The sequence below is a fragment of the Pteropus medius genome, unplaced genomic scaffold (genome assembly GCF_902729225.1).
Source record: "Pteropus medius unplaced genomic scaffold, Ma_sr-lr_union100, whole genome shotgun sequence".
NCBI classification, from domain to species: domain Eukaryota; kingdom Metazoa; phylum Chordata; class Mammalia; order Chiroptera; family Pteropodidae; genus Pteropus; species Pteropus medius.
This window is the reverse complement of record NW_024355205.1, coordinates 6,104,881-6,131,893: the sequence shown is the minus strand read 5'-3', so window position 1 is coordinate 6,131,893 and position 27,013 is coordinate 6,104,881. Positions and strand designations below refer to the sequence as shown.

At 34.9% G+C, this 27,013-nt stretch overlaps 2 protein-coding genes across 5 annotated transcripts in view; one reads left to right on the top strand and one right to left on the bottom strand.

The window, feature by feature from the left end:
- Positions 1 to 22,004, bottom strand: part of POLK (DNA polymerase kappa) — a 56,283-nt gene extending 34,279 nt beyond the window's left edge. For 2 of the 3 annotated variants that reach the window (XM_039857310.1, XM_039857308.1), the window contains exon 1: positions 21,870 to 22,004. The gene's annotated coding sequence lies outside the window, so the exon portion shown is untranslated. Of the gene's footprint in view, positions 1 to 324; positions 479 to 21,869 lie in introns of those variants that run through there. The other variant, XM_039857309.1, reaches the window with a different exon arrangement.
- A 118-nt stretch (positions 22,005 to 22,122) lies between these two features.
- CERT1 (ceramide transporter 1) overlaps positions 22,123 to 27,013 on the top strand; it is an 80,900-nt gene continuing 76,009 nt past the window's right edge. The window contains exon 1 of one of the 2 annotated variants that reach the window (XM_039857311.1): positions 22,123 to 22,659. In XM_039857311.1, coding sequence (XP_039713245.1) covers positions 22,564 to 22,659 — 96 coding nt within the window. In that variant the 5' untranslated portion in view covers positions 22,123 to 22,563. The remainder of the gene's footprint in view (positions 22,660 to 27,013) is intronic. The other variant, XM_039857312.1, reaches the window with a different exon arrangement.

The window sequence follows — 27,013 nt, the reverse complement described above, 5'->3', positions numbered from 1 at the left end:
CATCTATGCAGCATGCTAACTAGATGTCTTTGCGCATAATTGTTACACGTTTGGCATGGATAGCACACAGGCTGGTGTCTTCAAAAACACCAATGAGATAGGCTACACTCTGGAAACGCAAATCAGTTTTGAAGTCGTGAGCAATTTCTCGCACCAGATGCTGGAAAGTAAGTTTGCGAATAAGAAGTTAACGTCTGATAACATCGAATTGCATGGAGCGCTATCATGAGGCCTGTTAACGATAAGGTTTCCTCACCCCTCCGGTAGAGGGCACCCTATCGTGAGTGGATTTTGCAGTCAGTTGTTTCTCTGATGCTTTACTACCTGTCATTTTGCAGGCAGTCGGCTTTCTAGGAGCCATAGTAGAGACTTCCTTACTCTCCACCCTTCTTCTCCTTCAGCTGGAGCTTGGCGAAGCTGGAGGCTGTGCTAGCCTTACAGGGCTGGGTCAGCAAAGGCTGCAAACACAATTTTAGTTTGTTTGTTTGTTTGTTTGTTTTTTAAGATTCTACATATAAGTGAGGTCATTTAGTGTTTGTCTTTCTTTCACTTATTTCACTTAGCATAATGCCCTCAAGAGGACCTTTACTTAACGCTGCTTCCCTTTTTGGCACTAGCAAAAAAATGAAAAAAATTACGAAAGGGTATTTGAATACTGCGATTATTAATGATAGTTCCTTTAGAAAAAAATAGTGTATATCACAGTAGTTCCCAAAGTTTGCACAGTAGATCCAGCAGGAGAGATTCTAAAACTCTTGATGCCCAGGTTTCATCTCATACCAAAAAAATCAGGTCTGGGAGTAGGAGCCAAATATCGATATTCCAAAGAGATGCCAAGGTCATTCCAACGTACCCCAAAGTATAGGAACCAATGGTGATGATGTTTTTCCGTGCCCAAAGGAATGTAGGTTGGTTTTCTGTTTTTATCATTTGAATTTTTGCTCTTCATCACATTTAGCTTAATACCCAATATTTTGCCTTATGCTTTAGTAATCCAATTACTTGTCATGTTTTAGTAAAAATGGTGAATGTAATTCATTCATAATTTCCTGAAACTAACATTACTAAACAGTGAAGAGGCTTCCTACATTTAAGCTGCCTTGTCCTTCAAATCAGGTGTCCCCAACCCCTGTTAGGAAACAGGCCACATAAGAAGTGAGCAGCAGGTCAGCAAAGAAGCTTCATCTGTATTTGCAGATGCTCCCCAGAGCTAGCATCACCACCTCAGCTCCACCTCAGATCATCAGGCATTAGATTTTCATATGAGCACTGGTCCCTGGTATCAAAAATGTTGGGGACCACTGCTTTAAATGATGAAATATATGAAAGGAAAAGAAACATTTAATGCTTACTATTTCACATATGGTAAAATATTTAGGCCAAAAACTCTGAGAAGAACTGGTTTCAGTCCTTAATTGGGCCAGAAGTATTGGGCTGTCAGCAATACTGGTGCCAGGCACAGTTGTGATAGTTAGTTTTCAGCTACCATCTTGCTTTGTTGATGCCAAATTACCAGGCAACGTACATCTAGTTTCATGGACATAGATTTACTATCAGCTAAGACTTCCAAATTTACAACTCCAGTCCAAACGCCTATCTGACATCTCAAATTTAACATGTCCAAAACTGATTTTCTCATATGCCTCCATCCCCCAAACCAGTTCCACTTGCAGCCTTTCTTATCTCAGTTACAGGCAACTCTAATCCCTTCCAGTTGTTTGAGCAAACAACCTTGTAGCCTTTCTTGACTCTGCTCTTTCTCATACACCCCACACACAAACTGTCAGAAAATCTCGTGGGCTCTGCTTTCAAAATGCACCCTGATTTTAACGACTTCTCACTATTTTCACTCTAGTCTGAACCACCATTACCATTTCTTGCTTGGATTATTGCAACAGCCTCTTAAATAGACTCTCGCTTCTGTACTTGTCCACCTTGTCAATCATCAACGCAGGAGCCCAACTCATTCTTTTAAATCACAGGTTAGGTCCTGTCACTCCTCTGCTAAAAAGTGTACAATGGCAAACCAGATCACTCCAGAAAAAACCCTAACTCCTTAAAAAATATGGATCCTAGTTACTTGTTACCTGTCTACCCGTATACCTGTCTAATATTCTCCCCTTTGTTCACTGCTCTCCAGCCACATTGGTCTCCTTTGCTGTTCCTCAAATCTGCTAGGCATACTCTAACCTTGAGGCCTTTTGCACTGGTGGTTTCTCTTGGAGAGTTCTTTGGCCAGATATCCTTTTGACTAATCTTCAAGTTTTTGCTTAAATGTTACGTTCTCAGTGAGGGCCTACCCTGACCTCCCTATCTAAAATAGCAGCCTGATTACCCCCTCCTATCCGCTTTGCCCAATGTCCCATTTGTTTTTCGTAGCCCTTGTCATTTCCTAACATAATACATAAGTTTACTTACTTATTATGTCTACTGTCTGTTCCCCTGTGAAAATGTAAGCCCCATGAAGGCAGGGAACTTTGTTTTTCTTCACTAATGTATCACAAATGCCGCAAATAGTGGTTGGCACAGAGTAGGTGCTCAAGAAATATTTGTTGAATGACTACACTCAGATTATATCATTTGCTCATTCTTTTATTCACATAGCAAGGTCACATAATCACAATAAAAGATTGAAAGAAAAACTGCTTTTCTGAAGTTAATAATTTTAAAATATTTGTAGTTTTTCCTTATTTCAACATTAAATATGTCAGGATAAGTATATGAGCTGAACAACCTCCAATCTTATAAACCTTATTTTCTAAGTTGTTTAATGGTTAAATTGGTTTAGTAAAGCTTTTGGGACATGTATTAGAATATAATAATATTTTGAATTTACATAATAGAATGTCCACTAGGCTCCATTAATATTCAAAATATTCAAAGGATTCTAGCTTATAATTATTTTTTGGGAAATTAAGTTGCTTTGTTAAATTTAATTTCTTTGATTAAATACTTTACAATTACATCTAAATCTAAGAAAAATGATTGGAGAAAGGTAATAAATAACATACTAAGTTTTAGTATACTTAGATCTCTATGAGATCCTTTTGGTACTATCATTTATGTCACTGTGGTAAGCCTGCTTTTGTTTTTATTGCTCAGTATTTGTTATTTTCAAATTTCTAAAATTTCTCGTTAGTCCTGGTTATTTCTGTTTTTCCCAACTCTTACTGAGTTTCTTTATCTAGAAATCCATAAATTGAAAAGGGGAGTTCCTAGCAGAGATGATCAGATCATATCATCACAATGTATGATGATTTTCCATATTTTTCTGGGAGATGAGATTTAGCATTACAAATGGCTTCAAGAGGGCAGTATACAATGTCAGTGCCTAGATGGCGTCTGGTATACGATAAACTCTCAATCAATAGTTGTTGTTGTTGTTGTTGTTGTTGTTGTTGCTGTTGTTGTCATCATTGTTAGAGTTAAGCCAAATTTCCAGAGCTGTGAAAATCACTAGTCTTATTTTTTTTCTCTGTCTTTAAGATAGAGATACTATATAAAGGAACAGAGTACACTGTAAGCATCCTTGAGAAAAAGCCAAAGTTCACAGATCGTATAGATTCATTTTGTTTTCCTTCTAAAGAAGTATTTGTCTGGTAATTACTATGCACTATCACATATAAAATCCCAAAGTCTATGAATGGATATAACTGTGACTCTTTATAAACAAAAGTTTTTCAAAAAAGAAAATGGTAAAACATTTTTATGGCTTGCTATTACAGAAGTCTGTTTTACTTCAACTCAGAAGCACGAATAGTAATGTACAACTCAAAGGAAAGCGCTCTGGGTCCTCGTGGTATAGCATATTGGTTTAAATTAGAAAATATTCAAATTTTTCCCAGTCTGATTCTACCACTTAAATTCTTCCCAGTCTGATTCAGGTTACCACTTAAAATTATAAGGCAAACCTCTGTTTTTGGTGGTAGTAAGGAAGGAAAATTAGAATTTTTCAGAAGGAATTCTAAGGAAGAAATTTTTGTTTGGTATGGTTCCTCCTACCTATAAAAAGCACACAAAACTATGTATACAATATCACAAGCACAGAGCATATTGACCAAAGTTACCTGGAATTAATCTACCAAAAAAAATGCAAAATATACTAAGGGTAAGAAGAGAAAGAGGAGGGAGAGGAGGAAGAGGAGAAAGAGGGAAAAACTAAACTATATGGAAGTTCCTAGGTAGAGCATGCTTCTTCCTATTCCTAATACACTGTAAATAAACAAACCCAGTAATCCCCCAGAAAACCTGCATATATCTTAAGAACAAATATTATTTTTAAACTCTGCAAATATTCAAATATTTAATGTTTGAGCAGGTTAAGCACCCAGCACAAAACTTAGGCTGTGATTAAATGTTTATTTTACTATCTAAATTTAAATAAAATAAATTAAGAATATTACCCTAATTTTAAAGTAGTAATTTTGGATTAATGTCTGATCTAAAAATTTCCTTTTTTATTTTCATTTATTGTAAAAATATTCTTTAAGTTTTCAGGAAAGTAATAAATCACAATTCTAAGATTTTAAGATTATTTTTCATGTTCCTCTCCAATTACTTTATACACACATACATAAACACATACACTCAAACCATATACCCATAATTCTTGTACGATGAGAAAAAAAGCACAGAGGTAACTGTATTTTTAGCTTGGGTTTTTAATATCTTTGCAAAATAGGCATATAAAAATTTCAAAATTATTTCAGAGTAGATTATTTGAAAGAGTTTTAAATTTGTATGTATCACTGAGAGAAATAACTAAAATAATGTAACCCCCACAGATCCTAAACTAAGGAAATCTATGCTAAAAGAAAACTCAAGTTTTCACCAGGAACATAAGGTCTATTCTTTGAGAACCATGCACATATTCTTTTCAATTGCCTTTTTCCTTCCTGAGTTTTCCATTAATTTAACTTATTCCAGTGAAGAAGAATGGGATGGTGGCAGTCAAAAAACCTACACTCATAGAATAAACTGAAACTATCTGCTTCTTTAGTACAAAATGAAAAAACATCCTAATACAAAACACATTAACTAAAGTGTCAATTCAAATGTAAATTCCTCAAAGCTCATTTTATAAGTTCCTATTTTGATAGTGAGTTGAATATTTAGTAAAAAGTCTGCCAGGTTCTTTAACAATGAAAACTTTGTTTATACTCAGAAATAAACACACTCAGGACTTTTGACAATTGTGAAAAACTAAATTTACATCTTACAGAAGTTGATTCTGGAAATGTTGATTTACTAACATGGAGGTAGGCTAAGAGGTTCTTTCTTCAGGTACTAGATCAAGTCAGCAAAAATATTTACATACATAGAAGTGAACAGACTAATTTTATTTCAGTTGAAGTATATACTAAAGTATACAAATCTTAAGGGATAGTTGAATACATATGTTCTTAGAAAAGGAGGAAAGGGTTCTCTTATAGTACCTTTTTTGGTACTGTAATAATATTTTAAGCTTTACAATCTCAAATGCTACCATTTTAATATAAAAATTATATAAGAAGCCAGGATAATAAGGTAGGGTTATACCACTACTAGGAAGTGGAGCTACTATTTATCACCATACTGTCATATTATTGGATAGAAAATATTTATTCAAGTCAGAAAGAGTTATACAAGATATTATTTTATTTTCCTACCTTGGAAAAATGATCCTTTCAATTGCCCCTCTGACAAACTACTCTAGTTTTTCTGAGTCCTAATCATGATATTACTTCTTGATTCACAGTTATTGATTTCTTAGGTTTCTTATAGCTCCAACAGGCTATAGTAGGAGTTTAAACCATTTTCACAACTTAATTCTTTTCAAATGAAACCTTAATTAAGACCTCAAACTTTTCCTTAAATCTCTGTAAATGCTGTGTAGCTCTCCTATAATTTCTTCACATATATTCTATCACTAATGTAAAAGAATAGGTAGCCTGCAGAAAAAGGGAAGTTAATAGTAACTTCCATATCTTTGATTCTCCTAATTCCTTAGACGGAGCTGTGTGAACATTGATATACAGTATATTGAAATTGTTACCAATTCCAAGACTGCACTAATAGTTTCCAGATGACAGTGTTTACTATAGATGAATTTTAAAAGATAGTTTCCATAAGAAGTCAAGTTCTGAAAAACATTACTGTTAAGTTTTTTTACTGATCTTATACGTGCCTGAAAACCAGAAACAAAAAATTAAACATCCAGAAAATAGTACTCCAAGATTTCTCAAGAGTGGGGAAAAACAGCAGCAAGAAGCTATGTTTTGGAGTGAGTAACTCAAAACAATTTAAAACACATATATCTTCCCCTTGTCTTAATAAAATTCCATAATAATCTGTCTTTTTAAAGATCATACTCTGTGAAAAAGGACTTTGGTTTTAAAACATTTACAATCCATTTATAAACTATCAATAATGTGTTATGAAAATATGTTTAAACAGATATGATATAGAAGAGCATCTGATAACAAACAACAGCATCTGGAATTTACATTAAACAGCAAAACTAATTATTCTCAATTGATGAGATGATCTTTCCTCTTCCCGGGGTTATACGCTATAATTGGGGGCAAGAAGGAATAATGATTTGTTTTTAGCGATATTTGTTCTGAAGCTTCAAATAACATTAGAGGAGGTTTGTGAAAGGTTTTGAAAAAAATATCTATTTTTCCCCTAAAGAGACTAAATATGCTAACTACTTATTTTAACCTACAAAAGACTTAATAAAGAGTTCAGTTTCAAGAGGCATTTTGATACAGTGCAAAGAGTACATGCTTTGAAATCAGTCCTGAATTTGAATTTAAACTCTGAAACTTACTAGCTGTGTCTTCTTAGGCAATTTATGTGATTTCAAGGTCTACAAATCTTGGTCTCCTGGTCTGTAACACTTTCCAGTGTAGTTGAGATTTAATGTTTGATCTGTAAGAACCTCTAGCACAGTAAATACACAGTAAGCAGGTGACAAATGCGGATTTTCTCCTCTCACTTTCATTCTTACTTATTTCTCTGACTAAGCCTACAGGCCTGGCTGCAAACACAAGCCATGTAATTGATTGAGAAATAATAGAAAAACAAGAACAATCTTCGTTACTAAATAAATGACAAAGGGGAAAAATATCACCCACCCCCAACACACACACACACACACACAGCCACCTAACTTTAGGGAAGTCAGAAATCTGACTGAGTGGTGAACACAAAATGCAATACGTATACGACATACTGTTGAATTGTACAGTTGAAACATTGGATTTTGTTGATCAATGTCACCCTAATAATTTTTAATAATAAAAAATACATTTAAAAAGTAAAATAAAAAAATAAAAGAGAGAAAGAATTAACAGCATGTGCCACCCTCTTAACTCCCTACCCCCGATCTTGTGGAACTCTTACCATTGACATGACCCTCAAATTCAAATCAAGGTACCAAAAAGCAGTTATATTTTAGCTTACCTCAAGTTAATGAATGCAATATTAAGGTAACCAAGTAAGAACTTAAATTGATCAGATTTCAGAATTTTAAACCATACTGACATTAGCATATTTATAAAACCTACTAAGTTAAACTTTTTACCAAAAAACACTTGCTCAATGCCAGTAAATTTTATGGTTAACTCTAATGCTGTTATTAAATCTGCACATGGTATAACATTATGAAAATTGGTCAAATGTCAGCAGCAGCTTCCAGCATATGAAGCACTCATTTATATACTGTCAAGTACACTAAAAAACAAAATTCGATCTAAAAATTTTTATTTTCTAATACAACTAAATACTTCACAGATGCTAGGAAAACCTAGAAAAAGGTACAATAAACAAAAACTGCAATGTGTAATTGACTTACATCTTACGAATAGAATACAGCAGAAACAGAAGTGATAAGATGTTACCTCCAAAAATAAAGGAATGTGACTTTCATCTTGGATGCTTTCATTCTCACTTGGATTACTCATCTGGGGAAGCCAGCTGCCCTTTGAGGCATGAGGCAGCCCTGAGATGAGGCCCGTGTGAGTGAGCTTGGAAGTGGATCCTCCCCCAATCGAGTCTTCAGATAAGAATGCAGTCCTGGACAACGGCTTGACTGCATGCTACCTTATGAGTCAGAGGCACCCAGTAAGCCAAGCTGGGATCCTTGATCCATAGAAACTGTGATAGTAAATTTATGGCTTACTCTCAAATTCTGTAATTATCTCATTACAAATTAGCACTGGTCCAAGGACCACAATATGAGTTGCACTGCTAAAAAACATCTGTCTACTAAAGGTTATTGTTTTCATTTAAATAAAAGTGAAAATTTAAAATATACTAATAAACTGATCAACTGAACAGCTTTTATGCCAAATGACTTTTTCTCCTAGAATTTGTGCAAGAAAAATTAAGGCAATGTTTTTTCCAGTACTTAGTACAACTAAAATATAAATTTCAAGAGGGCAGATACTGGTACAGTCCTAGGCCACTAAGCCTGTTATTTAATAAATGTATAAATAAATGACTAAATGCTAAATGAATGAATGATGGGCAAATTAATATACAGAAAGTAAAATTAATGGTAATACTTTAGTTAAGGCTTTTTAAATGCAATAACTACAAAAGCTAACATTTGGATCTTACAGTGTTTTACATGCTTTATCCTAATTAATCTTTGTAAGAGATGAGGAAAATAAGGTACAGATTTAGTAGGTCATATAAAAATTTGGGACTGTATTTCAGGTCTTGCTTCAAATCCATCACACTTAACCACTAAATTATAAATATAAATAAGGTAACACAGAAAATTAGTGAAATCTTACCAAAAAAGATAAAGCAGTAGTCATTTTGTTGACTGATAATGGAAGTAACAAAAGTAGTATGAATGATAATAGATAAAATATCATACATTACTCAATAGAAAGCATAATTTATGTTTAAATTTAGTTTTAAATGACATCATGATTTTGAAAATTCTGCAAAAGCCTAAGAAGTCTTCAAATGAACTAAAATAAAGTTATGAAAATATGATGTTCATTCAGACTTTTCTAAAAACCATGAACTTAAAAAAATCTATAAATAAGGGTTTTTTTCTAAATATCTTAAAATGTAAAAAACATTGTACAAAAAAAAATATATTGGAGATCAACTACAGATCTTCCTTCCTAGTGATATGAAGGGTAATTTCTTCAATAATCATGGCATCTAAAACGAACAGTTCATTTTTACCAGGCATTGCCTTATCTAATACCTTAAATAAAAGTCAATAATAAAAAAAGCCCTATATTTCTGCCTAAAGCAACACAAAAAATAAAGGAAAGGCATTATACGTAAAAAGAAAAACTTCTTTTTCTGAAAATGAGAGCTTCCTAAATCTTATCTTTGTACGAGTGAAAGCAGCAGCAAAAGTGACTTCTCTTTTCACAACACTGTCAGTGGTTTCTTCCTTTTTCAAGATACAGCTGGAAAAACTAAATGAAAACTTTTTAAATGAAAAACTTTTCTCTAAAGTTAGAAAAAAATGAAACAGATGAAAATAGAAAATATTAAATTCCATAATGGTTGGCTACATTTGCTGAAAACATGTATGAATAAATGATAACATTTTCTAACAACTTGCCATATGTCAGGCAAATACTAAGTACTTAAGAAGCATTCTCTCATTTGTTCCTCATGATTACTTACTAATTTAGACATTATCCCAATAAAGTATATATTAGTAAAATATTTAAGGAAATTGAGGTTTAGAGAACTTATGTATTTCACCCAAAATAACAGGAGGTGTCCAAGTCAAAATTCAAATCCAGATTTTGACTCCACAGACCACATCCTTAATCAGTATGCTAAATATATAATTACCACCTAAGGTGCCAGAAGGTTTATTTTATTTTCATTCTTAAAAGATATTTTCATCAGATATAGAATTGATCGACAATTTTTTTTTGGAATACTTTAAAGATGTTGCTCCACTGTTTTCTAACCTCTATTAAGACCATGACTGTTCAAATTGTTCCCTATAGGCAGTGCCATTTTTTTCTGACTGCTTTCAAGTTTTTCTCTTAATCTTTGGCTTTTAATAGTTTGACCATATGTGCCTAGCCATATCCCTTCCTTCAAAGGACAGAGCTAGACCAGGTTCCTGTATTCTCTGTGAACACTTTACTCCCATTCCTCTTCACCAGACCTTGTAAAGATCTGCAGGTTTTCTCTGTCCCTGACATGCAGCAGGACTGCCTTCCTCTTCTCCCACCCTCGTATTTTGTATATTTAAATGTTTTCCTATTTTTCCAAAATATTCCCAAATGAGGAAGAGAAAAAGGGCTTTCTAAGGCTTTGAAAGTTCCCAACCCCCTTTTCAAGAACAAGACCTACAAACATCTGTTTGAATTATGGATCTGTTTAATTTCTATCTGCAATATAAAGCACTATATTAATTAATCACAAACTAGTTTGGGTTCTCGTTCTGTAATAACTAGCAACAATCCCTAGAAAGAAACAAAGGTCTTTTTGAAGAAGGCTTTTGTCTCTGGAATTTACCAGTATTTTTTTATTCCATATATCATTTCAAATATTTGCTTGAGGGCAAAGTAAACATTACTACATGTCAGTCACTGATCCTCCTGACTTCTTTGGTTTTTGATGATTCACTCAGATTGTTATCTATAAAGTATGGTTCTATTGTGAAATGCTTGCTACAGTGGGACCTACATGATAGCCATGCTTTTCTTATATAAAAAAATAGAAAATTCTGTTATTTTAGGTATTTCTAACAAAAATGACTATTCCGATGTCCCAGTGGGCAAATATTTATTATATACTTTATATATGAATTTTTATACATCTATTTTTTTTTAAATGCAAAAATTTCACTGGATTGGGCAGAGATAAATGAACTAGTAGTATATTAAAATATGCTTTGATCTTTAAGATGAGTGCCTTATTTGGTCAAATTATTATTATTTTGGAATCGATTACAATGGCTAACCTTTTCACCTGAGATAAGAGAAGGAAATATAAACTAGTTCGTTTGGTTATGAAATAAAATTAAGAAATGTAGTTATATTAACCTTTGGTGTACCATAAGGATCTACCAGTTTTCGTTTTTGAGTTTCTTCTTTGAGCAATTTGATTTGTAAGCATTAATAGTTCATATGTTATTCTTTTTTAAAATCTTCCAAAGAACAAAAAATCTTATACATTTTTAACAGAATAAAATTCACTATCTTGCAAAATTTCTATATGAATCTAATTGATCTCTTTATGAATCAAAGATACATTATGGTATTTTAGGGATCTTATTTTCCCTATATGTTGAGTATTTTCCTATTTTATCATCCTAGGGATTATTTAATCATTATTCATCAATTATTTTTAACAGCTATGCTAAAAAATAAAAAGAAAAATGAAATGGAATCATCTAGAGGGATGATCTAGTAGTGAAATAAATTATCACTGTTACATCATCCTTCAGTTCTGTTATTGTGTTGCCCCCAGTATCATATCTTTGAAAGAAAATATCAGAGAAGTATAGACACACCATTTTTGCAGGGTTTTTTTTTTTCCCCCAAAGCTTTTGTTAAACATAATTGAGAGTTCTGAATTTTTCATACTGGCAAAGAGAAGAAAATTGACAGAAGAGTTTCACATTATTAAACAAATTAGAAGATGAATACAAAGACACTAATAGCATTATAGACTATAATCATGGTGAAATTGACTTTATAAGAAAAAGCCGACTATAAATTTTCATATGATTCAAATATATTTTCTCAAACTCAACAGTCAATGAATGAACAATGCACTTTTAAGAAAAAAAGCAAATAAGGCATTCCCATCCAGTTAGTCATTCAACAGGAAGAACTTCATCACAGGGTATTTTGCAACAAGAACTTGGAATATCCCAGTTTGCTAACAGGATGTATGACAGTGTTCTTTCATCCCTTATGATATTTGTGTACTAAAAGTTACTTAGTACAGTTTGTAAGTGAAAAAACGCTTAAGGCAGATGTATATACAAAAGGAACAGGATGAAAATAGATGATGCAGAAATGAAAACTTTATTGAACTTATAATTCTAACTGGTGTTTATAAATATAAAAATGTTTTGCAAATATGGAGAAAGAAAATAGTCTTCTTTTTGACAAGATTATGAGATGTCAAAGTTTTCAATGTTATTGCATTTTGACAACATAAGTGCAATATGGATAGTTTCAGGATCATTCATAAAGGCTGATGAGCAGATAGTTGCTTTCAAATGACAATACCCATTTTAGGGAAATATGAAATAAAAATTTGAGTTTACTAAGTTTTGATTTTTATTATAATAAAGAACTGCAAACTAGCTACATAATGTGCTACTGCTGCTTAAAAATGTATGCGGATAAATTTTTTGGGAAAATTGTCAATCTAAAGAAAAACTGTGCAACCTACTAGAATGTAATCTGGCTCTAACAGATGCTCAAATGTTTAATCACTTTAAAATAAGTTCTTTTTTAGTCTAAAATCAATTTTATATGTATTAAAACTACATATTATATGTCTCTGAGGTTCAAAAGTCTGGATTAGACTATTCACTAGCTATGATCTTGGGCAACTTATTTAATTTCTTTGAACCTTTACTTCTTTACATATAAAATAAGAATAATGTCTACCTTGTAGGATTTTTGTGAAGGATGAACACTAAATGTAATAAACCTAAAACAATGTTTGACACTGAGTAAGTCCTTAAGAAATGATACTTATTCCTTACAAAAAGCTGTGATGAAATCTGGTTCTTTAGTTTCTCATTAATTTTAACCGTGCTAATGATTTTTCTCCTGGATCTTGTTAACTGCAATTCCTACAGCTTCCCTTCAATCATCAACCAATTAAACTTATTCTATATTCATCCATAACTATTTCCTGAACACTTACTATGTGACAAGGAATTTTAAATCTTTGCTTGATCTTTAATAATAATGTAACTGTTAAAAACATATCAATATCTTTATATACCTTATTGTCTGTATTCCTAGGTAGTAAAATGTTAGAAAACAATGAATCTATGGAAGATGTGGTAATATATAGCACCCCAATATGGATCATCATATAGTAGGTCTTAATGAGGATGAAGATAAACTGTATATTCATAAACTATATCACCATAACAATATGTATGTTCTCTAGCAATATTTTTTGGCTTACTTGACTAAGAAGAGGATCTGAAATTATAGTAAAAGTGAAAAACAGGAAGCAGAACATTTACAAACTATCATGACGATTCTACCAATACTTAAAAATAGCACGCCACTATATATAGTATGACTGTAACATATTAACAAAATAATTTTGCGATGTAACAGGAGAAGAAGTTAAAAGATAAGAGACGAAAAGCTTGGGGAAAAAATGAGAAGGAAATGTGTACATGGAGAGTGGGCACAAATAACAGTGTTTATTATAGATGTATACTCTGTCATTTTTAGACTAAAAGATTTTTTACTGTTACAGTAAAACCAACGAAACACTTATCTCTGACAAATTTTTATCCCACAAAACCAAATAGATGCAAATAAAAGATAATGGAACATAATTTCAATTTTATTCAATAGTAGGAAAGAATATTTCTGCTTAGAACATGCCTGGCTTGGCTCTTCCCTGTACAACAGGAAACAAGATAAAAGGGTAGCCAAAACACTCTTTGAAATTTTTTTTCTGAAATCACTGTCTTATGGCCAAATGTTAAAACTTTCTATGTGATGTAACATATTTCTAAGTAGCTATATGTAGTGCATTAAAGTATCAGTAATACCTCCCTAACCCAAAAATTATCCTTAGAGAGTTAAAGGGTAAAAATCGACACACAAGGGAGTCTAAGATATATATATGCAAAGTCACTTTAAGGATCAGAGTAACAGAATAACACCTGGCAGTATGAACATAATACAAATAGAGTGTGGGGTGTGGGAAGTTAGAAACAGAAGAAAAAGCAAGCAAGCAATATTGGTAATGCCTATTTACATATCCATCTCCATAATATAGATAACCTAACTTAATGCGACTAACCATTTAGAATCATAATTATTCCCCTTAGAGGAAAATAAAAATGTAAGACAGGAATGTAGGAAAAGGACACCAAGCCTAGATTCGAGACAAATCACAGGGCCTGGAAAATTGGTAAGAAGGTTAAGAGCACCTAAGATACTGAGGTGGGAAACATAACTGAAGTCAGAATAATGAATAGGCATAACATAAGCTTCCCCTCCCTATTCCTATGAGTCAATTAAAACAGGATGGAAGGCATATCATAAAAGTTCCATTATAGTTTATTTTTCTCCTAGCTTCTATTTCTCACCTGCTCCCCCCTCTGCTTTTCTCATCACTGTTGCCAATGATTGCTATGGTAGAGGAGAAACAGAAGAGAGAAAATAGTAACAGACAATACTAATACACAACACATACAAAAAATAGTAATGCAAGGGAAGGGGAGGAAGGAGAAGAATAAAAATAGTACAGTAGTCTCTTCTTATCATGGTCAACCATGATCCAGAAATATCAAATGGAAAATTCCAGAAATAAACAATTGATAAATTTTAAATTGTGCACTGTTCTGAATATTGTGATGAAATCTCATGTCATCCCCCTCCATCCCACCTGAGATGTGAATCATCCCTTTTGTTCAATGTATGTATCTCCATGTATAGCACCTTAAGCCATTTTGAGAGACAGGGAGCACATTCACATAACTTTTATCAGAGCATATTGTTATACTTGTTCTATTTTATTTGTTAATGTTGTCAATCTCTTACTGTGCCAAACTTATAAATTAAACTTTATTATAGGTATGTATACATAGGAAAAAACATAGTATATGTAGGGTTCAGTACTATCTTGGTTTCAGGAATCCAGTAGGGGTCTTAGAACACATCCCCCATGGATAAGGGGTGACTATGTACCAGCATATGCCGGAAAAAAGATTCTGTAGCTGTCTGGCTGTGGGGACCATTCACATGTAAAGAATGCACATAAACTGGTCAGATTAATTACAAGGTTGCTTTTATTCAACTAGATTTTGTGATCAGCTTTTGGTATTTTACTCAGCAACTGAAAAAGTTTGTTCTATTATTTAAAAAACGTGATAGATCCTCTAAAGTTCATTCATAGACTAGTACACTGGGTTGCTTATGCTGGATCTGAATAGACCTGTTAAGACCTAAGTCTAACTGAAAATCATTAATTTGGAAGATACTGATACTGCCAGATGTTGACTACAGACAAGTAAAATACAATCATTTTTTTTGAACTAACACAAAAGATTAAGATATGTAGGGGAGCAATTCCCTCAATATTCTATATTTACATATGTTTGTATACCACTTTTGTGAATACACTTGCAAAGATATATTACAATAATTCTATACAATATCATAAAAGATGAATACATGCAAGTCTTTTGCAGCTCCTTATATTTGTGAAGCTAGTGTTTACAAGATCAGGAAAGGACATAGATGCATTCACAACATTCCACATGAATGAATATTTGATATACTTATGCAAATATCAGTTTACAAATACACATAACTGTACAATGATTGGGATAGACATTGTAATAAAAAGAGATTGGTTACACTAATAATGCCATTTATTAAGTTAGCATAGATTAAATACACACCCAAAGTTATATGGTTATTGAGGATGAAGCCAGCTAGGATTCACATCCAGGAACTGTCCACTTGATCACTCAGTGTGAATCACCATAGTGACAGAAACTATAAGATTCTTTAATAAGCCTGACAGGAACATTAGGAGAGGCTAAGAAAATTGATTAGTAGTCAAAAGAGGGAAAAAATATGCATTCAAAGGGGCAAATAGTACAGGCTAAATTGGAAAAGGCAAAGAGACTTGCAGAACTTTTAAATCTTTTAAATTTCTGAACTTCATTTAGGGAACATGTTGAATGTCACACACAGAGTAAAAATAGAAAAAGATCTATCACTTAATGATATTCTTAATGTGACGAGACTCATTGGTTTACAGGATAACTTGGTGGAAAAGGATGGCAAACAAGGACAATCCTATTTATCTTCAAAGTTCCAAATGACCATTGTTTTATCTAAAAAGACCTGGGACAAGTGGCCTATAGCATCCAGCAGAAGTGGGATTGGATAACAGGATTAGAGAAGAGGGTTTATTGCTGTAAGGTGGTAGGAGTAAAGGTTACCTTCTTTCAATTTAAAACACTAGTTCAGCTATGATAGTTACATGAATAACTTTCTTACCTTGTTGTCTATTATGATATCCTTAAAGGCAGAACCTCCACAACATCCCCTTTTTGTACTACCTTTTATTATCTTAAAATGACCCATAGTAGTCCACATAATATCTTGTATATTATATGCTTGTTGAATTTAATTATTAACTGAAAGATAAGGTATATTAATTATATTGAATGCCTTCTGTATGATGAGCAGTAGTCTAAGGACTAAGGATAGAAAAAAATATTAAAAAATGGATTAAAAAGTTAAAAATTCTTGCTCCCACGGAACTCACATTCTACTGGAAAAAAATAAATATACGCAGGCTAATACATCCATGCAATCGCTTATCATTTATTATGTGCTATGCCCTTGAAAAGAATATCTGTCTGCTGCTTGACAATGAGATTTTCATATACGTTAAATGATTTGTTTTCCTTGACCACTCTCTTCCCTACCCATAGTTAGAAACAAACTATGAAATTATATGTAGTAGATACGCTTGTAGTTTAGTTGGCCTCCCACTACAGACAAACCACATAAGGAGTAACCTTATATTCCACACTTTTGGGAAAAGTTGATTAACATATTGGCTGACCAGTTACCTGTTTCTGTTAAGAATCTGAACTAAGAAACACTGAGATGACCCCAAAACTGAGGTAGTTAAACCAAGTTGGACAACATGCAAGATGAGAGTTGAAAGAGAAACAGAGATTGAGAACACAAGATCACAGAGATGAAAGATTCTATGAGGTCCCAGAGGTGGAAAGAAAAACACTACATCCTCATTTTCCAAGTTTCCAATACTTACAAGGCCCAGTTGAGGATTCAGAGATCTCTATAATAACTTTCTCTTATTTGAGCTACCCCGAACATATTTTTGCCACCTTCAGTCAAAAAAGCCTTGATAAAACCAATAGTAAAGTATCCGCCTGGACAACTATAATGACTGCTCACTATTCTCAATGTAGTTCATTCTGAAACTGTAACCTCCTATCACAATCTCCTTCAGATAGCTTATTCAGATGCCATCCAACCATCCGTTGTCATCAAGTGGGAACGGAGAACTCAGACATACTACTGAGGAGTATAAACTAATGCAACCTTTTTTAGAGGACAATTTGATATGATCATATTGTAAAATGTATATATTCTCTATTTCAGCAGTCCACCATTGGCAATTATCCCCAAGAGCTAGACAAATGCACAAAAATAAAGTTTGTTCCATGTAACATTTTTGTAATAGCAAAAAATGAAAAATTTTGATTGCCTTTCAAATTCTATACAGTCATTAAAAAGAATGCCATGAAATAGATGTTTACAATATACTGTTAATTTAAAATGCAATTCTCACAATGGTATGTATTGTCTGTCTCTGTCTGTCTCATCTCTCCATCTCCTTCCCTCCCTCTCCATATATATATGTGTGTGTGTGTATGTTTATATTTTTAAAATCATAATAGTGCGCTCAGGAAAAAATGAGGGAACATGCTTAAAAAAGAAAGCAAGTACCATATTTCATTGCTTCAGGGACACATCTTTTTTCATATTTTAACCTCTCTAAAATTAGGATACCTCATATAATCCTTGTCAGTGAGGCAGTGGTTGTGACATAATTGTCATTATGTATGCAACAAATGAAGAAGAAGTGCCAGCAGCTTGGGAAAAAACTCATAAGACAATAATGGGGCATTCTTAAGAAACATTGCAATCATCAATTCTCTTAATGGTGAAGAGGAAAATGTATGGAAAAACAGGGACACCGACAAGTCTAAATTGAAAGTTAATTTAGAAGACTCTGAATGTGGAGAGATGAACAAATCCTTAACTAATTTATATCACTTATAATTACCTTTTCTCCTATCATAAAAAATGATACGTATACACATACACACATATACTCACACCTATATACATTTTTTCCTTCATAAAAAAAGTATAAAGAAGAAAATTCAAGTGGTCCATAATTATATCATCCACATAATTATTTACGACATTGAAATAGAGCAAAAAAATAAATCAGCTGTTATTCAGATGCTATATTTTATTTGTCCTCTAGCTGTTAGACTATTGTTATTCATAGATTATTGCCTCTGTTTCATAGGTTAATAACTCTACTTCTAAGTTTGTAAAATCATGTTTCTTACATAAATCTCCAAATTTTAACTGGTTATGATTTAGTTTGCAACAGCATTATAAAGAACGGTTAAATTCCCAGGTTAGCTAACAAAAGGACTACTTAACTCAAAATGCACTTTAACATAATAATTGCATATATAGAACCTATAAGCTGTTATGGACTAAAGTGTGTCACTCCCAAAATTCGTTTTGAAGCCCTAACTCCCAATGCAACTGCACTGGGAGAGAGGGCCTATAAAGAGGTAATTAAGGTTAAGTGAGGTCATAAGGGTGGGGCCCTAATCCAACAGGATTGGTGTTCTTATAAGAAAAGGAAGAGGGACCAGAGCCACCCAGTCTGTGGTATTTTGTTATGGCAGCCCAAGCTGACTAATAAAGGTTCTTTGTAGCATCATTTTAAAAAATTAGACAATGTTTTCAGTTTCAACTTGGGACATCCTCACCTGCTATAGTTCTAGCATCAAGAACAAATATTCCCCTTCATTCCTCTATCTGTTGATCAGTAAAACTGCAAGCATTCTCAGTTCCAACACCTCTGGACTTTTTGACTTTTGTGTCTTGGCAGTGGGAGTGGAGGGCAGGGATGAAGGCTTTGGGATTGGTGTTTAGTGGAGGTAAAAGCAAGAATCATATGAGGTGGAAGACAGGGAGACAGAAAGAGGAATTAAAGAACTCTAGTGGGATGAGAATGAACACAGGAATCAGGATATTTGGGTTTAAACTGCAACTATGCTCTTTACTAGCTATAAGATCTTTGGAAAGTTATTTAACTTCTCTGTGGTTCAGTTTCTTGGTGTGAGATAATAAAAAATAATAGATTCTGCATTAGGTTAAATAAGACAGCATAGATGTAAGGGCAGAGTAAATAAATGATGTTTAAAATCGTTAGCTGAATTAAGAGCCTAGTTGCTCTGATATTCTTATCTATAGTATATATTACTTTTTTAACACAATCTTCCCTCTTAGAGGTATTCAGAAGCAAAGGGTATGATCTTTGAAATCATATAGATCTGTGTTCAAATCCTAACTCTGCCACTTAAAAGCTATATGACACTAGGTAAGTTTATTTCCCTGAGCTTCAGTTTCCAATTCCTTAAAACGAGGCCAACAACGATCACCTTACATGGTTTTTAAAGAATAAGTCAGATCAAGTATGTAAAGTGTCTGACCAAAGCTAAGACTTAATATTATAAAGATGTAATTTTCTTCATAAATTAAGAGCATTCTCAGTCTAAATCCCCATTGAATTTTTCATGCAACCTGAAAAGCTATTTTAAAATTCATCTGGAAGAGAAAATACACAAAAATACCCAAATGAAAAAGAATATCAGGAGAATTTTGGTATTATATATATATATAGTATAAAATTAAGTAATTAAATCAGTATGGTATTAGCATAGGTATAGACAAATAGATCAATGAAAAATAATGGAGTCCAGAAACAGACCTACATGTATGGGGATTTCACATATCACATATTTTGCATATCACATAGATATTATACTTAATAAAGTGTTGGGCCAAGTGGCTGTCCTTAAAAAACATTTAAATTCCTACCTCATTTCATATACAAAAATAAATCCCAGGAGGATTCATATTCTAAAAGTAAAAAAAAAAAAACTACCAAAAGAGAAAATATAGAACATTTGTAAGGCTCTAAGAGAGAAAACTCAGACGCTATCACTCTTACTATAAAATAAAGTGCATGTATTATATTCTCATATTGCAATTTCTTCCCATCAGCAGGAATGAAGTGAATCCTAATCTCTAATGTGGTATTCTAATAAGTATACAAAAATCTTTGTGAAATTAAAAAACAAATTTAAATAGTCTTTTAAGCACAGAGGAAGATTGTGGCAAAAAATATGAAAGGCAATTTCTTTCATATTAATACTAAATACAATAAAACAATTTCCTACTGAATAAGTGGAAATAAGTGAATAAGTGGACACCTTAGTGATCTAAGTATTGATTCTTGTGATGTAAGTGCTGAAGGTTACAACCAAACACAACTTAGAAATGTATAAAATACAACAGAAAGTTCAATTTAAAAATAAACATATACAATGCTTCCATGATTCTAAATTGCATTATGAAGTGAATTTCTCAACTATTCACAATCATTTGCTTAAAACTGATGACATTTTAAAACCTAGACCTTAAAAAAAATCAGAAATAGTAAGTCTAGCTACATTAGGTAATCGGAAGGCAAAGCAAAACTTAATTGCTACGTCAGTCAACTTCTAAAGGTATAATTTAATAATTCAATAAAGAGGAAAAATGTGCTAAGTGGGTTTATTCTTTTTTTCTCTTTTGAATGACAACCTTGGGATTATGTTTTAACATGTTGACAAAGTATTTTCAAAAGCTTTAAGTTTTTTATTCATCTTAATGGCTTTCAATTATCACTTGATTTCACAGTGAAAAACGATTTCTAACTTATTTACAGCAGATTCAGCATCCATGAGTCAATCTTGGGAACAGAGGACAGGTACTTCTGAGACACTTCCCATCGTTCTGTTTTTTTCATGAAGATTCCAGTTAAGTTGGCCTCTATCCCTACTATACTTATTTCTAGCTACTGTGCCTTTTCCACCAGACTCAAAATTTCACTCTTATCTTCCCATTCGTGCAGTAAGCAGGTATTTTTTATAAGTTTTAATAACGAATTATACTGTCAGCAATTATTAAGAAATTGATAAGATGTAAAAGTAGCAAAGGAAAGACATGAAGCTACAAAGTTAAAGATTTCTCACTAAAACTTATCCTTACAATGTATCTAAAAAGACTAGACAAGATTTGTTAGATCTACTGGTCTTTACACTAATTCAATTCTAGTCTTAAAGCGAGCCTTCTATGGCCTAATCCCTTAGTATTCACTCTGGCCATTCTTAGAGAACAACGTTTCTATTCCAACCTTCTCTACCTTTTAGAGAGAGGTAGGTCAGTAGAATGGTCAACCTGAGTCTCCGGAAGACATTCGTTTACTCCAGGCTATCATCTCACACTCCTATTTTATTTTAAAAACTCTTCAAACATGATTTATTCTCCGACAAATTCAAAATTACTTTCCACAAAATAAAATTCTGGAAATCTAACAAATGCGAAGCGCTTGATCTGGTGAAAGGAACTGAAAATTCTTCCTTCAAAAGCGGGAAATGTCGTGAAGTCTAATTTCTAAAGAGCGAGATGAAAGACCTTCAAAATTTACAGGTCTGTTTTGGCGGAAAGAAACACGCTGGTCACTAGAAAGGTCGCAAACCCCTGCCTCTGGGTTGAGGCGGAAGCGCCCGGTACACTCCCGCCCAGGCAAGGGGCAAGACGCTCCCGGGCTTTCAAGAAGCCGCCGTGGAAGGTAGGCCCGGCATCCTCAGCGGAGTTATCTCACGTCCGGCCCCGCAAGCCCAGCGAGTTCGTCATAAACACGCTAGGCAGAGAGAGAAGCGCGGCCGAGGGAACTGGTCACGCAACTGTCAAACGAAGCCCACCACCCCTTGACAGTCCCTAAGACGACAAGCCTTTGTGGCACGAAACACTCACCAGTTGCCTCAGGATCGCGACTACAACTCCCAGGAGGCTGCGCGGCCGACGGAGCTGCGTCTATCCCAGAATGCAGCAGAGCAGCATCCCCATCCCTTCTTCTTTCTCCGCTCCTCCTACTTCTCTACCCTGCGTCATCGGGGAGGGCGGGAGGTAGGGTGCGGGAGGGACCCCAAGCTTTCAGCGTGCTGTCAGACGTTGGAGGACGGGCGGGGAGCTGGAGGAGAATGGGAGGACAGAAGAGGAGGGGAGAGGGGAGGGGTGGGTAAATAGTGGGCCAAGCAGGAAGATGGCGGCTGTAGCGGAGGTGTGAGCGGACCCGAGTCTCTGCAGCTGGATTTTCTCTTCCTTTCCTCCTCCCCCTTTCCTTCTCTAATTGAGATTGGCATCAAGGGGACTGAGTTCGGGTGGCAGCGCGGGGCGCAGCGCAGGGGTCACGGCGACGGCGGCGCCTGACGGCTGGAAGGGCAGGCTTCCTTCGCCGCTCGTTCTCCTTCCCCGGTCCGCTCGGTGTCAGGCGCGGCGGCGACGGCGGCGCGTGGGGCGGACTTCGTCCTTTCTCCAACACCCCCCGGCCCCGGAGCGGGCACTCTTCCCATCACCATCCCCTGACATTTCACCCCGGGGACTGGGCGCCTCCTCCGGCGCAGCTCGGGGAGCGGGGGCCGGTCTCCTGCTCGTCTGTCGCGCCTCCATGTCGGATAACCAAAGCTGGAACTCGTCGGGCTCGGAGGAGGATCCGGAGACGGAGTCCGGGCCGCCTGTGGAGCGGTGCGGGGTCCTCAGCAAGGTGAGCAATCCGCGGGCCAAAAGCCCCCTGCCCAAACTCACCTGTCGCGAGGCAAGCCGCTGAGGGCGGGGTGGGGCTGGGCGGGAGGTACGGACTGTCCCGGGCGGGGGCTGCGGTATGTGCCGGGGTGCGGGGCTGAATTCTGCTGCAGAGTGTGCGGGCCAGAGGTGGAATGGGGAAAGGGAGAGAAGATCGTCTTCCTTGCCTGCCCTGTGGTGTCTGCGGCCGCTGAGGACTGGGGAAACGTGTCCCAGCCCCGGATCCAGTTTGGGAGCGGGATGGGCACTGTGACTTGAAACTCAGGGCGGCAGCTGTCCCGGGTATAAGAATCTGGGTTGGGCAATATCGGCGTCCGAACAACTGAGTATGGGAGCGCTGCAGATCGTACCTTTCAAACGAGGTTAGTCCGGAAATGTTGAGCAGAGTAGGGTTGGAGGGTTCTGGGGACGCCGCTGTTTAGAAAGAAGCTGGAGCAGCTAGACTTGGTGCTGAAATCTGAGGTGGTAAACCATGCCAGGTTATATGTAGAGAGAAATCTCATTGAGGAGGTCTTTTGTACTTTTTCCCTCACCCTTTACCCCATTTCAGAAAAGAGCTATTGAATCGGCACGTGATAGGTACAAGAAATATAGTGACTTGGAATACGTCAGAATAGATAGTGACCTCTAGTTCAGGAAGAAGAGCATTATTTAATAATAAAATATTCTTGCAGTCAGAGGTTCAGAGTAAGGAAAAGACATCTTACTTTTCCTGTAGTTTTCAAAATTTTAGCAAAGCAGTCATTCGTAGGACTCTAAGGCTAATTAGTTAAAATGGATGAGGCCCTTTTTGAGAGATGATGAATGTTTTTTTCTTTTGATAGTACATGGAGGGTTTTAGTTTTTTTGTTCTTCGTCTTTTAAAGTTTTGCTGTGAGAAGATCCACACTGCTTCCCCCGCCCACCCACTTTCTGTTAGACTTTTAGAAATGGCTGGAGCTAGCAACCTGGCGAAGGAGGAGCTGGGGCCAGTCTCTCAACAAGCTGGTCACAAGATCACAAGATACTAGGTCATGTGCAGCTACTGGCTATTAAGAAATCACCCTGGTTCCAGTATAAATACTTTGGCTAAACATTTGGACATCTTTTGGAATTGTTTCATATTAGGTTTTTATATTGTCTTCAGAAGGGTGATGAGAAAAGGCCTAAGAAAGGCATGAGTATGTTAGAACGGAGGCTTGAAAAGTGTTAACTCTTATTTGCATAGCAGAAAAATTAGGGCGTGTGTTGATATTATGATCGTTATTGGAATTGCAGTGGAAGTTTTCAGTAAAGCGAAGCTCTCTAGGGTTTCTTTAAAGTACATATATCTTGTAATTTAGGAATCTATCGAACACATTGTGTAATATACATTTTTAGATAGAATTATTATGAAACGGGTCCTAAGTGATTCTGGTAATATCCTTTTTCTTATATGAGATCAGACTTTCAAATTAATATTGTGCTAAGTATTTTACAAAACAAGCTGTACTTTTGGCCTATTGATTATCATTTTGGGATTAGAATGACTGCTGGAGTCAGTGCTCCGAGTATTCATCTTATTTCAAAGCAGTGTAGTTGGTATACTGTATGGAAGTATAGAAGAAAATGAAAGACTATCTCTTTGATATTTAAATGCTTAGAAATGTAGTATTTGACTGTTTCTATGGTAGGTAAATAACTTTAGTTTTGCTGCATACTTAGGTCAATAGGAATTTAGGTTTCGGTATTCTCGATAAAACCTATGAAGGAAATTTCCCTGAAATTTAACAATTTATTGTTATATATAATGTTTTTTTGGAAGCTTTTTAATCAAGAGTATTTAACATTGGTTATGTGTTTTAGAATTTAAAGTACCTATATATTTTGAGCCCTTTGTATTCACTTGGTAATTTAAACACGAGTTAGAACTCAGCCTCCATCCTTTTCCTGCTATTGAGTAACGTAGTTAATGTAGCAACGAAAGCCTGGGTAATTCGCATGCAGCTTCTTCTGAATTCTCATCCTTTGAGGTTTACTATGTCTTCTATTTCTCCACTCACCTAACTGTTGGCTAAAATTCTTTCCATCTTTAGAGTCCATCTCAAATACTGTTCTTTCCATGAAGCCTTTTCTTATTTCACCAACCGTTCCAGATCTCCTTCCCTTGAATTCCCACAGCATTTTGTTTGTCACTTGCTTTTTATTCTTATTTTAAATGTAGGACTTTTTTTTCTATTGAAAATATACCTTGCTGGACTATTAGGAGCAGGATTCTTTGATTATTTTGCAATGCCTAGCATATTGCCTTGTCTCTATTTGTTAAATGGGGAAGAGTGATGAATGTATGAGGGTAGAGAAAGGCAAAAATCTGCCTTCTAGGTGTGATAATGGTTTAACATTCACTAAGTAAAGTGTAGTGAAACTTATATAATGTATTGAGTCCTCTGTAAGAAAACATAAAATTGTGGACACAGAATTCCTGGGGCCACTTCTGTTACTTTAGAAGGGGTCTGTTCTATGAGCTGTGGTGAAGGTTAAACATTAAATATGCATAACTTTGCTTCCAAGTCAGAAAGTACTGTGTGCTTGGTAATGTTCTAAGTCTATTCTTATTTAACCTTAACAACTCTCAAGTAGAGTTTGACAGAGAAAGAGAGAAGATAAGTAACATGACCACAGTCACACAGTTACCAGCCTTCTGGGGGCAGTAATTGGAAGTGAGGTAGGACTAACCAATTTATATTATAGGCAATGGAGAGTTATTAATCTTAAGTCTTGGAGCTGAAGGTTCAGTGAGATTAATACGTAAGATAAGAAAGCAAATATGCTTAATAAGTAAATAAGATTATGTAAGTTATGAAATAAAAAGTAGAAGTTACTTGATATAAGGTTATTAAGCCTTCTCAGGGATCCAGGAACCTGGTAATTTGATTGGATTGATTAAAAATAGAGAAGAGGAGACAAGTGTAAGGGTTTAATATTAAAAAAAAAAAAGATGACTATGAGCTGGTGGTGGGCTGTAAAGATTGAGAAGGAACCGTCAGGTACTGAGTATCGCCTATGAATATAGTAGGTGTCTTCATGATTTTATTCACCCATTCAAATAATAGGCAAACTGACACTCAGGAAAGTTAAATAACTTGTCAAAACTCCACACAACTAATAAAGTAATTGAGTCTCTGATTTTGTATCCACTATTCAGTCCTTATAGCACATGAACCTTTAGTTAGGTTTGAGTCTAAATGACTGTGAGAGTCAAAGAAATAGCCCTTGACTAATAGTCTAGAGTCAAGAAAATGGGAAGGAACATAGGGAGTACTCCTTACAGGAGGAGGTGAATTCAGTTTTGTATGTAAGCATCATTATTTCAAGTTAGAGTCTAAGTGTTGGTAAGTCATAAGGAGTTAAAAATAAGGAAATGGTGATTAAAGAGCCCTTAGGAAAGAATGAGTTAAATTGCCAACATGAATGAGCTCTCAAGGAGGAGTTGTAATGATGGGACTTAGAAGATTTAAGACCTGAACCATCTCAAGCATGCTGAATTAGGGAATAAGAAAGTAAAGATTTCCCGAAGCCAATGCAGTACATATATTTTTAACAATCCATTTTGAATTAGTTTTTGGCAGATAGTTTTGGAATTGTGTATACTTAAAACCCTCAGAGCATAAAAATATGCAAAATCTAGAATTCCCATAGAGATTACATTTCTGCCATTGCAAGTTTATTATGATCTTCAGTATACAGCAAGACTTTAGCAATACAAAAATCATTTATACTTATTGGAAACCAATAATCCAAATTTTTGAAAATCAGTTTTATATCTGTATTACTTTTGGGTTTGAAAACTAGTTCTTCAGAGGAACTTGGAAAATGAATTAACTTTTTAAAATATGAAATATTGAGTACTGTGAAGGAAAAAATGAAGTGTAGACTTACTAAAGATTAATCTAGTATTTTTACTTTGATGTAGTTATGAACATCATAAATTTTAACATAGAAGTAACTTAGAACAGAAGTACAGTTTTGGCCATGATTGGCTTCATACTTCTGTTGATTTACAAGGTTTCATGGAGTACTTGTTATAGGAAAATGAGAGACTGTATAATTTATAACCAAACTAACTTTTCTATTGAATATATTAATTATGGTAGAGACCAAAATAATTTAAGTGTCATGAAGGTGGTGAAGAGGGGAGAATGAAAGTACACAGAGACCAAAGCATAATTTTTTAAATTAATTTTTTTATTAAGGTGACATTAGTTAATAACATAAATTTCAGGTGTACAACATTATAATTCAGTATCTGTATACTCTAGTGCATGGTCACCACCAAAAGTCTAATTTCCATTCGTTAC